The 12,685-nt window shown below is 51.4% G+C and overlaps 1 protein-coding gene across 4 annotated transcripts in view; it reads left to right on the top strand.

Annotated features, from left to right (window-relative positions):
- The window catches only part of Vav2 (vav guanine nucleotide exchange factor 2), a 163,809-nt gene that overhangs the window by 100,489 nt on the left and 50,635 nt on the right, over window positions 1-12,685 (top strand). For all 4 annotated transcript variants that reach the window (XM_085835084.1, XM_085835085.1, XM_029469945.2 and 1 more), the window contains exon 4: window positions 6,921-6,989. In XM_085835084.1, coding sequence (XP_085691210.1) covers window positions 6,921-6,989 — 69 coding nt within the window. The remainder of the gene's footprint in view (window positions 1-6,920; window positions 6,990-12,685) is intronic.

The following is a 12,685-nucleotide window of genomic DNA, read 5'->3' on the forward strand; positions in this document are numbered from 1 at the left end:
GTCACATCCACCTGAAATGGCTACAGAGCCTGCAGAACGTATTTTGGGTCCCACATTTTTGAGATGATGTGATGAACCAAGTTGTACCAAAGCCAGATGCGCTAATCTGAGTACCTTCTCAGATGCAGCTCTAGTACCTTCTGGGGCCACATTTGTTTCAAGGCTACATTTTTCTTCAAGTCTGTCATGGGAAGAAACAGCAGGGTGCAGGAGCACCTACAGGTCAAGGCCTCTGTGGACTTGCGAGGGGACCTGGGTGGTCCTGCAGGCTGCTCAAGGAGAAGGCTCTCAGTAACTGGAGCTGGTGCTTACAGGGGCTCTATGGGAGCAAGGCCTGAGGCCTGAGACCCAGCAGAGTGGGCTTGTAGGGAAGGGACCTACACCACTACATATACATATACATATACATATACATATACATATACATATACATATACATATACATATACATATACATATACATATACATAGGGGTGATGTGATACCTGGATGAGAGCCTTTCCTGGTTTGTTTCGATGTAAACATTCGTGCTGCCCACCTTTTGCAGTGCGGCTCAGATGAGCCAGGAAACTAAGATCTCTTACTTTCAGGGGCCTAGCTCTTGGCTCCTTCCTTCAGATCTCACCATCCCCCTGGAATGAACCAGGTGGAGGCAGTGGCTTGTTGTTCAAGGTTGTTTGAGATACCAGTTTGGAAAGCTTGCCTATCTTACAGCGGTGAGAGAGGTTGCCTTATTCTGGGGTGGAGGAATTCTTGGCTAGGGAAGGTCCTATCCACTAGAATCAACCACAGTTATATTCCCAGGTTGTGGAAGGAGGGCAGCTGATCCTGGGGTCTTTTCTCTGGCTACTTTAACAACCAAGCTGCAGATACAGACTGTATGTCTGCACTTGGTGGAGATCACTGTTCAGAGATGGGCATAGAAGTCCTAGTGCCAAAATCACAAAGCCCCAGGTGCTCCTGGGTCTGTGACAACTGGCCAGTGGCCAGCTTGAGTAAATGTCCTTGGAGGTAGAGTGGGGTAGGAGAGGAAGGAGGAGGGGCGGTTGGAGTTGTTGAAAGGGTTGGGCTTCATTTTAAGTTGGGCTCCCGTGCTCCTTTAGCTGTTCTCAAGTCTCAATCCTTTGGCCAGAGACACCTTTGTGCTGTCAGTTGTTTCCCCTGGGGTATCTGGATCCTTAGATAAAGCGTCTGGGGGGAGGGGGTGCAGAGGAGGGCCGAGCAGGAATTAGATGCTGCTCAGGAGGTCAGCCTGCCTCTGGGCCTGAGATGCTGGGGGTTTCTTGCCTGCTGTGGTTTTCTTCCTGTGGGGGGATCCGCCTAATCCCCATGCCGGTGCAGGGGAAACTTGGCTTCCCAGAAGTGGGTATGAGGAAGTGAGTGTTCAGGAATGTTCAGATATGGAAGGAGGACCTTACCCATGCTGGGGGAGCTGGCTTTCTGTGTGTGTGTGTGTGTGTGTGTGTCTAGGTCAGGATGTGTTTAGTGTAGCACACTTGTGGCTTCTTTTTTTGTTTGTTTAGATTTATTCTTTCTTTCTTTCTTTCTTTCTTTCTTTCTTTCTTTCTTTCTTTCTTTCTTTCTTTTTTTATTAATGTGGATGTATGCTGTCCATGTGTGTGCCTGGTGTCCTTGGAGGCCATAAGAGGGGTGGGGATCAGACCCGTTGAAACTGGAATTACACATGTCTAGCCATCTCTGAATCTAGTCACTTTCCTTTCTACTCTGCCTAGATAGCCTGTTCTGTCCCGTTCCGTCATCTATACACCCACCACCTGTCCACCCACCTATGTGCCCACCTTCCACCCATACATCTGTGCCATTGTGGTGCTAACCATTTTGCTCTCAGATATGGACCTGGGTAGAGAGGAAGTGAGTGGCCGGGTCTTCACACACAAGGTACGCTTTGCCCTGAGTAGAGGGATGCTGGGGTGTACGTGTGTGTAGGGCGGGTTGACTGCAGGCAGAGAGAAGAGCTGTGCAAAGGCTGAAGTAGAGCCAGTGTGGGGACTGCAGCAGAGGGGACAAGAAGAGGGTGGTGCTGACACAGTTCCCCCCACAGGCTGGTTCTAAACCTTACGTAGCCCTGGTGGCTTCCTCGCCTGCTTGTCCCACCCAGGCAAGTCACCTGTCTTTGTTTGGCTGTGGCAGAAATTAATTGGCTTTGTAGCTCTGTTCTCCAGGGCTTTGAGGCCCCAGCTAGTTAGGCTCCAATAAAATAGTAACAGTTTATGGGCAGTGGTCTAAGTCTCCTGCCTTTAGCAGGCCTGTGTTAGCTCCACTGAGTAGGGCAGGTGGCTGACATGACAAGAGGAGACAAACAGGCACTGAAAGAGACTCCAAAAAATTGTGGGAAGGAGTTTAGGGCAGACGTGTCTACAAGACTAAAAAAATAAATCAGGGGTTGAAACTTAGGATGTAGATGCCTAGCTCCGACTCTGCTTCCTGCTCCTCCCTCTCTTGCCTCCTCCTTCCTGATTGTAAATGTGGATATCAGATGTCAGTCTTGGGGGGGCTGGTCCTTGCCCTCCACGTGTTTGAGGCTAGGTCTCTGGTTCATCACTGCATACCTAGACTAGCGGGGCTGCAAGCTTCCCGTGGGATTACAGATGTGTACCACCACCCTCAACACACGTGAGACACACTTACGTGAAGACCCAGTTATTTATTCCCCTGCTGGCTTGGCAGTGTAGACTTCAGGGACAGGAGTGCTTGTCCTAGACACTCCCCAGGTTTAGCCCAGACCTTTCCCCACATACAATCTGGGTTAAGGGTTTGCCTGAGGTTGTGTCCTGTAGTACTTTATGTTGTAGAAATTATTTAATCTGAATCCTGGGGTGCCTTGGACCTTTTAGTTGCCGGATAAAAGACACATACAGCCGTTATATTTACAATAAGTCTTAAACAGCACAAGAGCTGGGCGGATACCTACTCTGTTATTAGAATCTACTTTCCTGAATTATTACTTACTATTTACTATGTTTTATCTGCGCTGCTTTTAACTCCGATTGGCCAGTCCTCAGGTCATGTTTATATGGCTCTAACCCATGGTGGCTTCTCCCTCTCCTGCACCTTTTTCTACCTCCAGTCCCAAGCCCAGGAAACCTCAACCCCACCTATGTCTCTTCTGCCCAGCTGTTGGCTGTTGGCATCTTTATTTACCAATCAAAAATAACTTGGGGGCAGGGTCACAGTTCTACCTGGAGACTCTCATCTCTGGGGCAGCCGGTCTTAGAGGCCCAATGTCAGCATCGGAGTACAAGCAGCTTCAGGCCAGCCTTCAACATGGGTGCACTGCTGCTCTGCTGTCTGCACCAGAAGTTGCATCCTAGCACTTCCTGCATGCCATTTTATACAGATCACACTCTGCAGGACTTAAAGGGGCTTTAAATTTTTCATCTATGTTACATATGAGGGGAACTTTTATCGTAAGTAAAGTTTGTAGTATTTGTCTGACTTTGGTCACTGTAACCATGTGCCCGAGAGAAACCACCGTGGGGAGGGAGGGGTGACTCACGGTTTTCAAAGTTTCAGCCCATGGTGGTGGAGAGGGCATGGTGGAGAAAGGAAGAGACAGAGGCACGGGGAGAGAGACACAGAGAGACTATGCCTGTGCTGCGGGCTCCCTTCCCTTTCTCCCACTAATACTCCATCTGTCCCCCCAGACTACACAACAGCACCACCCACATTTAGACACACCCCGTGTCTGCTTCCCTTTCTCCTAGGTGAGTAATAAATTCGGTCAAGTTAACACCCAGAAATAACCCTGACGATGTTTTCTTTCATATTAAAGAAGCAACATCATCCTTCCTGGATAGAGTATACTGATATGCCATATGCTATTCCACAAGCGTGTGCTCTCCCCATACATTTTGTATCAGTTAAAGATAAATAGCTTACCAGGCCCAGTGCTGCACACCTTTAGTCCTAGCACTTGGGAGGCAGAGACAGGAAGAGCCCTGTGTCCCCCCCCCCCCCCCATTTTAAAATGCAGACAGAGCGGCTTAGCCATCACAACAGTTAGCCTGAGTGCTGGTGACTGCTCTGATGGGGCAGGGGGTGGGGAGCTGTGGTGGAGGCTGGTGTAGAAGTGGCCCCCTTCACTGCTGAATCATCTGACACTGAAAATGTCAGCTGTCCCCAGGCAAGGAGGGGATCCCAGCCAGTGAGGGTATCCAAGGCCAGTCCCCAGCTGGGCCTTGTGTTTGTAGCTGATTCCTGCTGGAACATGCACCTGCAGCCGCGGGGAGATGCTTGACTTAATTAAAGGGGCATCTTTGTCTCCTCTGGAGATGAGTGGATTTGGCCTATGGCTTTTGAAGGCCCTGGCTGCCTTCTCTTGCCTTTGATCTGTGATGGGCTTGTCCTCCCACCATGGCCTTTTGGATTCTCCAGGGGAGTGGCCTATGCTTGACTTTCCGCAGGGAAGTCTGGGCCCTCCTCCCAGGATCTCCCCTGCTGTCTGCTGAGCCCCGGGCAGCAGGTGGAGAGTGGCATCTTTGTTTCTGCTACTTCTAGCAGAAAGGAAAAACACGTGGGCTGGCCTAATGTTAAATTGACGTAAAGCTGATTAATGAAAGAAACTATTTTATCATTTTTTTTCCCCTTTGAACAAAACCATTTTAGTTTTGGACACGTTCACAGTTATCTCAATAAGGGGCCAATGGTCAAAGCTTGGTTATCATCCTGGGCTTTAAGAAGTAAATGAGTTAGGTAGGTGGGTCTGGGAAGGGGAGGGAGAAGTGTCTGGAGACTAAAGCTACCGTCACTACCCCGATGGGGTCCTCAGGTGGCTAGAGTTGCCTCAGAGTGGCTCTCTCTTCAAAACAGCCTCTTTCCTCATCCATCCACATTCTCTGTCCAAACATGAGTTCCTTTGCAGAATGAAGGCTGCTGTTCCCATTGTGTAACTTCCCTCGGGGAACACGGACAAATGTCTGCTCATCCCAGGTGTGTGGCATGGGCACTTGCATGGCCCAAAGTCTCTGAAGCTCCACAGGCCTACTCCATGTGCCCATACTTTCTCAGTCTTTCCTAGCAGAAGAGGCACTCCCCAGGGGGGTCACTCCAGTCTTTGGTGCCCTGAGATGGGTCTTGGGGACACAGTTAGCAGAGATGCCAAGCATAATCCAATCATAGGCTAGTGAGATTTTCATGGGGGCAAATGGAATAAAACATCTCAAGTTGAGCTAAGTAAAGGATTCCCAGCCCGCTGTGCCTCATGGGGACCTGAAAAGCGTTCAGGAGCGTAGCTGCAGGAGATGGGGTGGGACGGGAGAGGGGGTGACACAGGATGAGCCCCTTCAGTTGAATTCCATACCTCACACTCTGAGCTGCACCCCAGTTCCCAGCTTTGGCTGCCAACACTGCTCTGTCCCCAGCAACTCCTCACTGGTATTGGTCTGCTTAGTTTACTGAAGGGATGTGGAGATGTAGTGTCCCATGGGCCTGAGGGAACCTGGGGGCATCAGGTGGGTGACAGTTCCTCTTCTCGGGCCTGAAGCTATAGCGGCTGCAGACCCAGAAGCAAGCAGACATGGTCTGCATCAGGAGGAGGACTGAGGTAGGGTGCTGGGAGGACAGTGGGAGGGATGTTGTGTTCCAGGATGGAGTAGCTGTTCCCTCTGGCGTGTGCTGGTCTGGAAGAGCAGGTGCTGGTGCCTAGATTGGGACAGGCTTTGTCTCTAGGAGGTGGGAGCCACTGTAGTCAGAAGCCCAGGAAAGATGAGACCAGACAATGTCTTGACCACAAGCTCTAGCTGCTTGGTGGAGTATAAACACACACACACACATACACACACTCCACACCCCACTCTGTGTGTGTGTGTGTGTGTGTGTATGTATGTATGTGTGTGTGTGTGTTGGGGGTCGGGCAGAGGACTATAAAAGTGCTGTCTACCTGGGAGAAAGACTTGAGAGGAGGAATCAGAGAGTTACCTAGCCATTCCAGGGCTTGGGTTTGGGGAAGAAAAGAGTCGGTATGAGTTCAGAAAAGAGGAGAGTACATGTGCCCACATTTCAGACAGAAACCACTGTGAGTGTGCCAGCTAAACTAGCCACCAGACTGTGGAGTGTGGGGAGGAGGAGGAGGGAGAGGAGGGAGAGAAGGAAAAAGAGGAGAGAGAGGAGGAAGAAGAGGAGGAGGAGGAGGCTGGGAACATCTACTGCATCTGACTGCGTGGCGCCTGTTGTCACTTTTCCTGAATGCAGTTTTGCTTGGTGGGGTACACCAAAGAGGAGCTGGCATGGTGGGGGTGGCTGTATACTGACAGGATCAAGGCCAGCTTAGGGGCTGATGAATACGGAAGCTGCGACTGTGAGGCCGTGAGGTGGTGACTTAGAGGCTGTGATGGTGGCATATGCTGTAGGGATCACAACTGTCCAGTGGTGCCCTTTGGGGTCACATCTCCATGCAGCTCCTGCTTCCAAGGTGCTAGGGACACCCTAGGACATCACACCCTTGTAGATGGGCAGCTCTTTACAACTTTCCCTATCCTTACTGGGTCCCAGGGGGTGACAGCTGTCGTCCTAATAGGCTTTGAAGAGCAGTAGGTACTGAGCTGCCATCTAGTCTAACCTGGGGACTGGCTACTTGTCTACTCTGTGGCTCACCATATCCGGGGAGGCCCACGTACGCTTAGAGCCCTCCAGAGCATGACTGCTGTGTAGTTACTGGCAGCGTGGTGAAGGGGGATAACAGTCCTTGGATCAGGCTCTTCATGTGCTTATTGGGTATTGAGGCTTGGAGACCTAGGTAAGGGCTGACTTACCCATGGCCCAGGGGCTGCTCTTCTGAGTCCACCAACCTATAGGGCTAATAGCCCAGCTGCTTATGCAGGCCTAGAGGAGATCGCAGGCAGGTCCCCATGGTGGCCAGGATGTGGAGATCTGCCGTCCTCATATTTGCCCTCTCTCTATAGGCCATTTCCGTCGGAGGAGACAGCTGAGAATGATGACGACGTCTACCGGAGCCTGGAAGAGCTGGCTGAGTAAGTAGAGGAAGGATGATGGGGTGGGCAGGGGGAGGAGCCCCGGGCTCAGCAGTGGGGAAAGCTTCACCCAAGGTAGAGCCAGCCTTGACTGGCCTTTCTGTGATGTCCCTGCCAGAACATCGCTGGGGTTTCTGCATGGCTGAGTTACAGGCATCCTGTCTACTAAGCACCCTCTGCCTTCCACAAGGCTGCCCAGCTGCCTAGTAATTGCCTTGGTGTCTGTTGGTCATGGTTGGTGGCCTTTCTCCTCGAATGTTTCCTCTGTGGAGCTTGTGGGAGTGGCAGGGGGCAGGCAGCCCAGGTGAGGTGTCCTTGTGTTCCTCTTCCCTGGCCTCTGGGTGCCACACTGGCTTTAAGCAGTGGGGCTTGTGACTCAGGCAGCCTTATAGCTTCCTGCTTAGACCATCTCTGGCAGGAGAGAGAGATGGTTCTTTATCTCTTAATGGCTCCATGTAGCTTAATTCCTCTCAAGAACATACAGGCCAAGCTGGGTCATTTCCCCACAGGGGTAATAGAGCCTTTGGCCTAACTCTTCAGCCTGCTGTGGTCAGATGAGTCAGATCACATGACTGGTGTGGGATTACTCAGCTCTTTGCCAGTGAAGGGAGGCAGCCCATCCTGAGCCTAACGGTAGGAAGGAGAGAGGGGCCAGACAGCCCATTCTGACAGGGAAGGAGCCAGGCTAGGAGGAGCTGGGCCTGCCCAGGACCTAGTTTGTTATTGTTAGGGCTTAACCTGTGTGTCTGCTTTTCTCCCAAGCCCAGCCTCCCTCCTTTGTGCCTCCCAATAGACTGCTGCTATCATCATCATCATCATCTTCTTCTTCTTCTTCTTCTTCTTCTTCTTCTTCTTCTTCTTCTTCTTCTTCTTCTTCTTCTTCTTCATCTCCTCCTCCTCCTCTCCTCCTCCTCCCCCTCCTCTTTTCCTCCTCCTCTCCTCCTCCTCCCCCCTCTTCTCCTTCTCCTTCTCTTCCTCCTCCTCCTCCTTCTCTCCTCCTCCTCTTCCTCCTCTTCTTCTTCTCCTCCTCCTCCCTCCTCTCCTCCCTCCTCCCTCCTTCCTCCTCCCTCCTCCTCTTTTTTCTCCTCCTCCTCCTCCTCCTCCTCCTCCTCCTCCTCCTCCACATATATTGCCTTGTTCTGAGATAAATGTGGTCCTTCTGCAGATGCTATGGCCACCCCAGTTCAGAAAGGAATTCAGAGTGCTAGGATTGGGTGTTCTGGCACCTACCGCTTATGGGCGCATGCTGGGATTTGCTGCATTCACACCCTTCCCTGGATCTGGGGTGGCTCCAGAGATGGAGCCCAGTGTGTTTGCAAGGTCTGTTGGATGTGTCTAACCTTGTGACATGGTGGTATGACATGGTCATATACAAACCCCCCTCTCCCAATGATAATGTCTGGAACAAGTTTATAATTTGTGTCGGGCAGCATTCATAGCTGTTCTGAGCCCCAGGCAGCCCACAGACACGGTCCGGCATGCTTGGAACTCCTCATCCACAGCTTAGCTTTCTGTCCTGGGCTGGCAGCCCTATCATGCAGGTCAGTGAGAGCTGGAGAGCCCTCACCTGGAGGCAGAGGGAATTCCAAAACGTGTTGCCTGTAGACCTGCGATGATCCCTTGGGTAGGAAGCCCAGAGTTCCTTCAGACATCTGGTTGAATCCTCCTGTGTTATAAAGAGTTCCTCAGAGGGAAAAGGGTTCCATGAAGGTCATCCAAGGCCTGAGTCCTTTGTCTGCTATGCCATATACCACTATGACTTTGACCCATCTCTATAGAGTCGGAGAGGGACACTCAGAGCACCACAGGGGTGCATTCAGCCTGCTGGCACAACCCTGCCCTAACCATAGGTTAGATGACATAGTTGGTAGTTGGATGGTCCCATGGCAGCTGGGGAGCTCTGGGCTTGTGCTGAGAACAGTTCTAATGTTCCTCCCGAGTCTTCGTCTGTGTTTGCAGCCAGTGTCCCTCAGGTTGGCACAGACTGGGATTTGGAAGGACAAGGACCCTGTAGGTCTTGTGGATCCAGGGCCAGGTATGAAATAGCCTGATGCCCTCTCGTGTTTTTCCAGCCTGCTCCCCTGGAGGTGGCCTGTGTAGCATGGCTCATTTCAAGGACTCCCATGTGGCGAGCCTGACTGGAAGTGGGCACCCACCTCCCTCTTCCTCAACCCATTCTGGTTTGCGACTGGTCTCTATCCAAACCAAACTGGAGCTACTCCCATGGGAGTGCAAGTCAGAGAACATGTGGCCTTGCCCAGCCAAAAGCTGTCCCTCAGTGACATTCATCACTCAGCCCCTTAATCCTTAATCCCGAAGTTACTGCAAACCTGAATTGGAAATTACAGGAAATGGAGGGTGTGTCTGAGTCGCTACCTTGCAGCTTGGTCCCAGGGGCTCAAGTGTAATAAATCTTCTATTTTTTTTTTCTCCTTCCTTCACCTTTCCTTGAAAGGCAGATCACCTGGTACCCACCTCTGTGGAACTTGTAGTGATGTTTGCCCGTTACACAAACAGCCACCCTGAGGAGGGCACGAGGCGGCAGCTGGGTAGCAGCTGTGTATGTGGGTATTGGGAGGCACATCTCAGAGTATAAGGACAGAATCCGTAATGGCGATCAGATTGCATGTCTGCAGGACCCTTCCAGCCACCCTGACCCAGACACTACAGCTTGTGGTAGTGGTGGTAAGGGTGTTAATCTCTGGCTTCCTCAGACTTCCTCATGTGCCTGACTCCTTGGAGTTCCGTGTATGGTGGGTCTGTTGAGGGACCATTGTATGCGGGGAATCAGCCATGCTGCTTAGTTCAGTTGCTGCCTGGATGCTAAGCCTTGTCTGTCTTGTCTAGCCAGGACCAACCAGGTCTTCGATATAAAAGTGAGGTGCTGACCCTGGCCTGCCTTCTGAGACACTCTGCTCCAGACAGGGGGTGGAAGCTCAAAGGGAATTTTGGGATAAGGTGGATGGGTCACAGGGGACAGGCACAGGCTGCCTCTGTGTCCCTGGCTGAGGTGTCCTGGATCTCCATGTAGCATCTACCCACACTCAGAAAGACCTTCCTATGAGAGCTGCCTAGAGCTTTACAACCTCACAGCACATAGACTAGCCATGAGTAGAGCCACCTTCTGTGCCACCTGAGGATACTGCTGGTTGTTCACTTGGACCATTCACTCCTGGAGCTGTCCTTAGCACAGACATTTCCTGCCCATGTGGTCTTGGCAGACTGCTTGCTTTGATGTTCCTCAATTTCCTCTGTAAAACGTGACATTAGTATGTGCTGGGAGGGGCTGCTGGGAAGATGGACAGCAGTGTCAGATGCTGTTGAGTGAACCATGGGGGTGCTCACAAGCACCATGGGCACTTGGGGGCTCCCTACCTAATCTGCCCCATTGACCAAGAGCACCTCTCTCCCCGACTTTTGAGTAGCTGTGGCAGTACCATGCGGAGGATATTAGACATAGGTTACATATGTGGCTGCTGGTTTTGGTATGTAGCCACGCCAAAAAACGTAGGAAGAAACAGGTGAAATTAATCTGAAGAATGTGTTTTGTTTGAACTGGTTGACCCAAAATATTGCCAGAGCAATGTTATCTGCAGATAACAGCTGCCAACAAGTAATTGAGTTTTCTATCACAAGCAGTCAATACTCTAGCTGGGCATATGCTGTGAGATTGGTCCACGTCCATTTGTTACATGACAGCCGTGCATAGCCCTAAGCCACTGAGCTGGGCAGTGGGGAGTTGTAGTCTCAAATGTCCTTCCAGGGGCTAGAACAGAGCCCCACTGGATAAGGCTCCCTTCCGAGATGAGCACTTGAAGCTCCCTCTTCAGATTAGCAAGTAATTGTGTGATCACGCAGTCAGAGCAGCTGGTTGAGATGAGGCACACAAAACATAGCCACTTAAAAATGCCATTATTAAGCAAAATAAGTTCAAAAGGAGAGGCCTGCTTTTCAATTGCTCTAAAAATTGGCACCCGGGTTTGCATAATATCTTGCCTCTGGAAGTGTCTGATCCCATCACCCAAGCTTGGTATTCACCCCCAAGCCCCATCTACAGGACTGGCAGCTGCTTTATACAGGAGGGCTGATGGCACAGGAGCAATGTTACAAGTGAGGTGTAGCAGCCAGGGTCCTGGGGTCACAAAGGTCTGGCTTTGTCCTCTTGTTTTTCTCTTTTGGGGCCCTCTGTGCCCAGGTGACATGGCTGGAGCATTCCCAGGGCCCAGGAAAGCAAGGGTGTACACCTGCACACCATCGGTCTTGGGCTGTATACCTGTCCGGCTGTGCTCTGTGTTGCTGCCTTAGGTTGCTTAGTCCCTCCAAGAGCCTCAGTTTCTTCATCTCCATCTTGAAACATGCACAGATGTCCCTTTGAGGTCACAGACTCCGGCCTGTCATGGCAGAGCCTGCTCTGTGCTGGCAGTGACATCATTGTCCTCTGAGGTGAATTACTTTGTAGCCTTAAACAAATGGGCTCATGCTGAGATGGGAGAATCCGAAGCTCAAGGCAGCCTGGGTCCCAAGAGACTCTCAGACCACAACAGAATGTCTCCAGGCCCCTTAGAAAGCACCCTGTTCACACGCCCCTAGGAAAAGTTTCAGACCAACCTATTATAGCTTGAGAAAAGCTGAAAGTTAAACCTCCTCCCATAGAGGTGGGGATGGCTCTCTCCTGCCTCAGGTCAAGGTCAACAACACTATTGGCTGAGGTGCTGTGTGGACAGCAGGCTGTGGGCTAGAGGAGAGGGTAGGAGGCTCTTATAGGGAGGCCTTAGCACGGGGCTCACATTATGAAGCTACAGTCCTGTCTTACAGTCCTGTCACCTAAGGCTGGGACACAGGCTTCTTCCATGGGTGAAGGCTTTTTCCCTTTCTTGACTAAGCCACCTCAGCTGGACCTCCAGCATTGCCCATGTGTCTACTTCCCAAGTATCCCTTGGTGTCTCACTCCTACAAGATGGGCTGAAGTTCACTTGCACCCTTTCTTGGGCTTCTTGGTCCCAGCCTGTGAGTTCTGGCCATGGGGACTGACTGAGCAAGATCATGAAACCAGTGTTCATAGACTGTATCTCTGCAGGCGATTCATGGCTGTGTCAGAATGGGCCTGGGTGGGGACTGGAAGGAGATGGGCTCTGAGAGGTTGACGGGGCCCAGGGTCCCCTTCTATTGAAGGGCAGAGCCGAGGTGGGGCTCCATGCCTGAGTAATCGCCCTGCCATCCCAAGTGTTGCCTGGCAGTCTGCCTTGGTGCTGATGGAGGTGTCAGCACCTGCACAGACCTGAGACCTGTGCCTGAACACACCCGTCTAGGCCTGGAGGACAGAGGCCTCCTACAGGAGGTACTTCTTGGTGTGTCTCGGACTAGTAATTTGTTGTTGTTTTGAATGGAGTCACATCTTGTACTCACTTTGTAGCCCAGGCTGCCCTGGAACTTGCTGCAGCCCTCCTACCCCAGTCTCCCAAGGTCTTGAATCACAGGCGTGTGCCACTGTGCCTGGATTGGGATTTTTTTTTTCCCTCTCAATGTGATTATTAGCATATGTTAATTACATATAATAATGGGTTTCACTGTGATATTTTCATACTCATGGATTTTGATCATATTCATGCCTCTGGGGAGCTGGGTTCAGATTTTCCTCATGCCCGTGCAGCGGGCTCTTTTCCCCAGCCTCCCTTCCTGGTCACCTTACCTGTGGT

This window comes from Mus caroli, unplaced genomic scaffold, assembly GCF_978045245.1.
Source record: "Mus caroli unplaced genomic scaffold, Mus_caroli_1 scaffold_2, whole genome shotgun sequence".
Classification (NCBI taxonomy): Eukaryota; Metazoa; Chordata; class Mammalia; order Rodentia; family Muridae; genus Mus; species Mus caroli.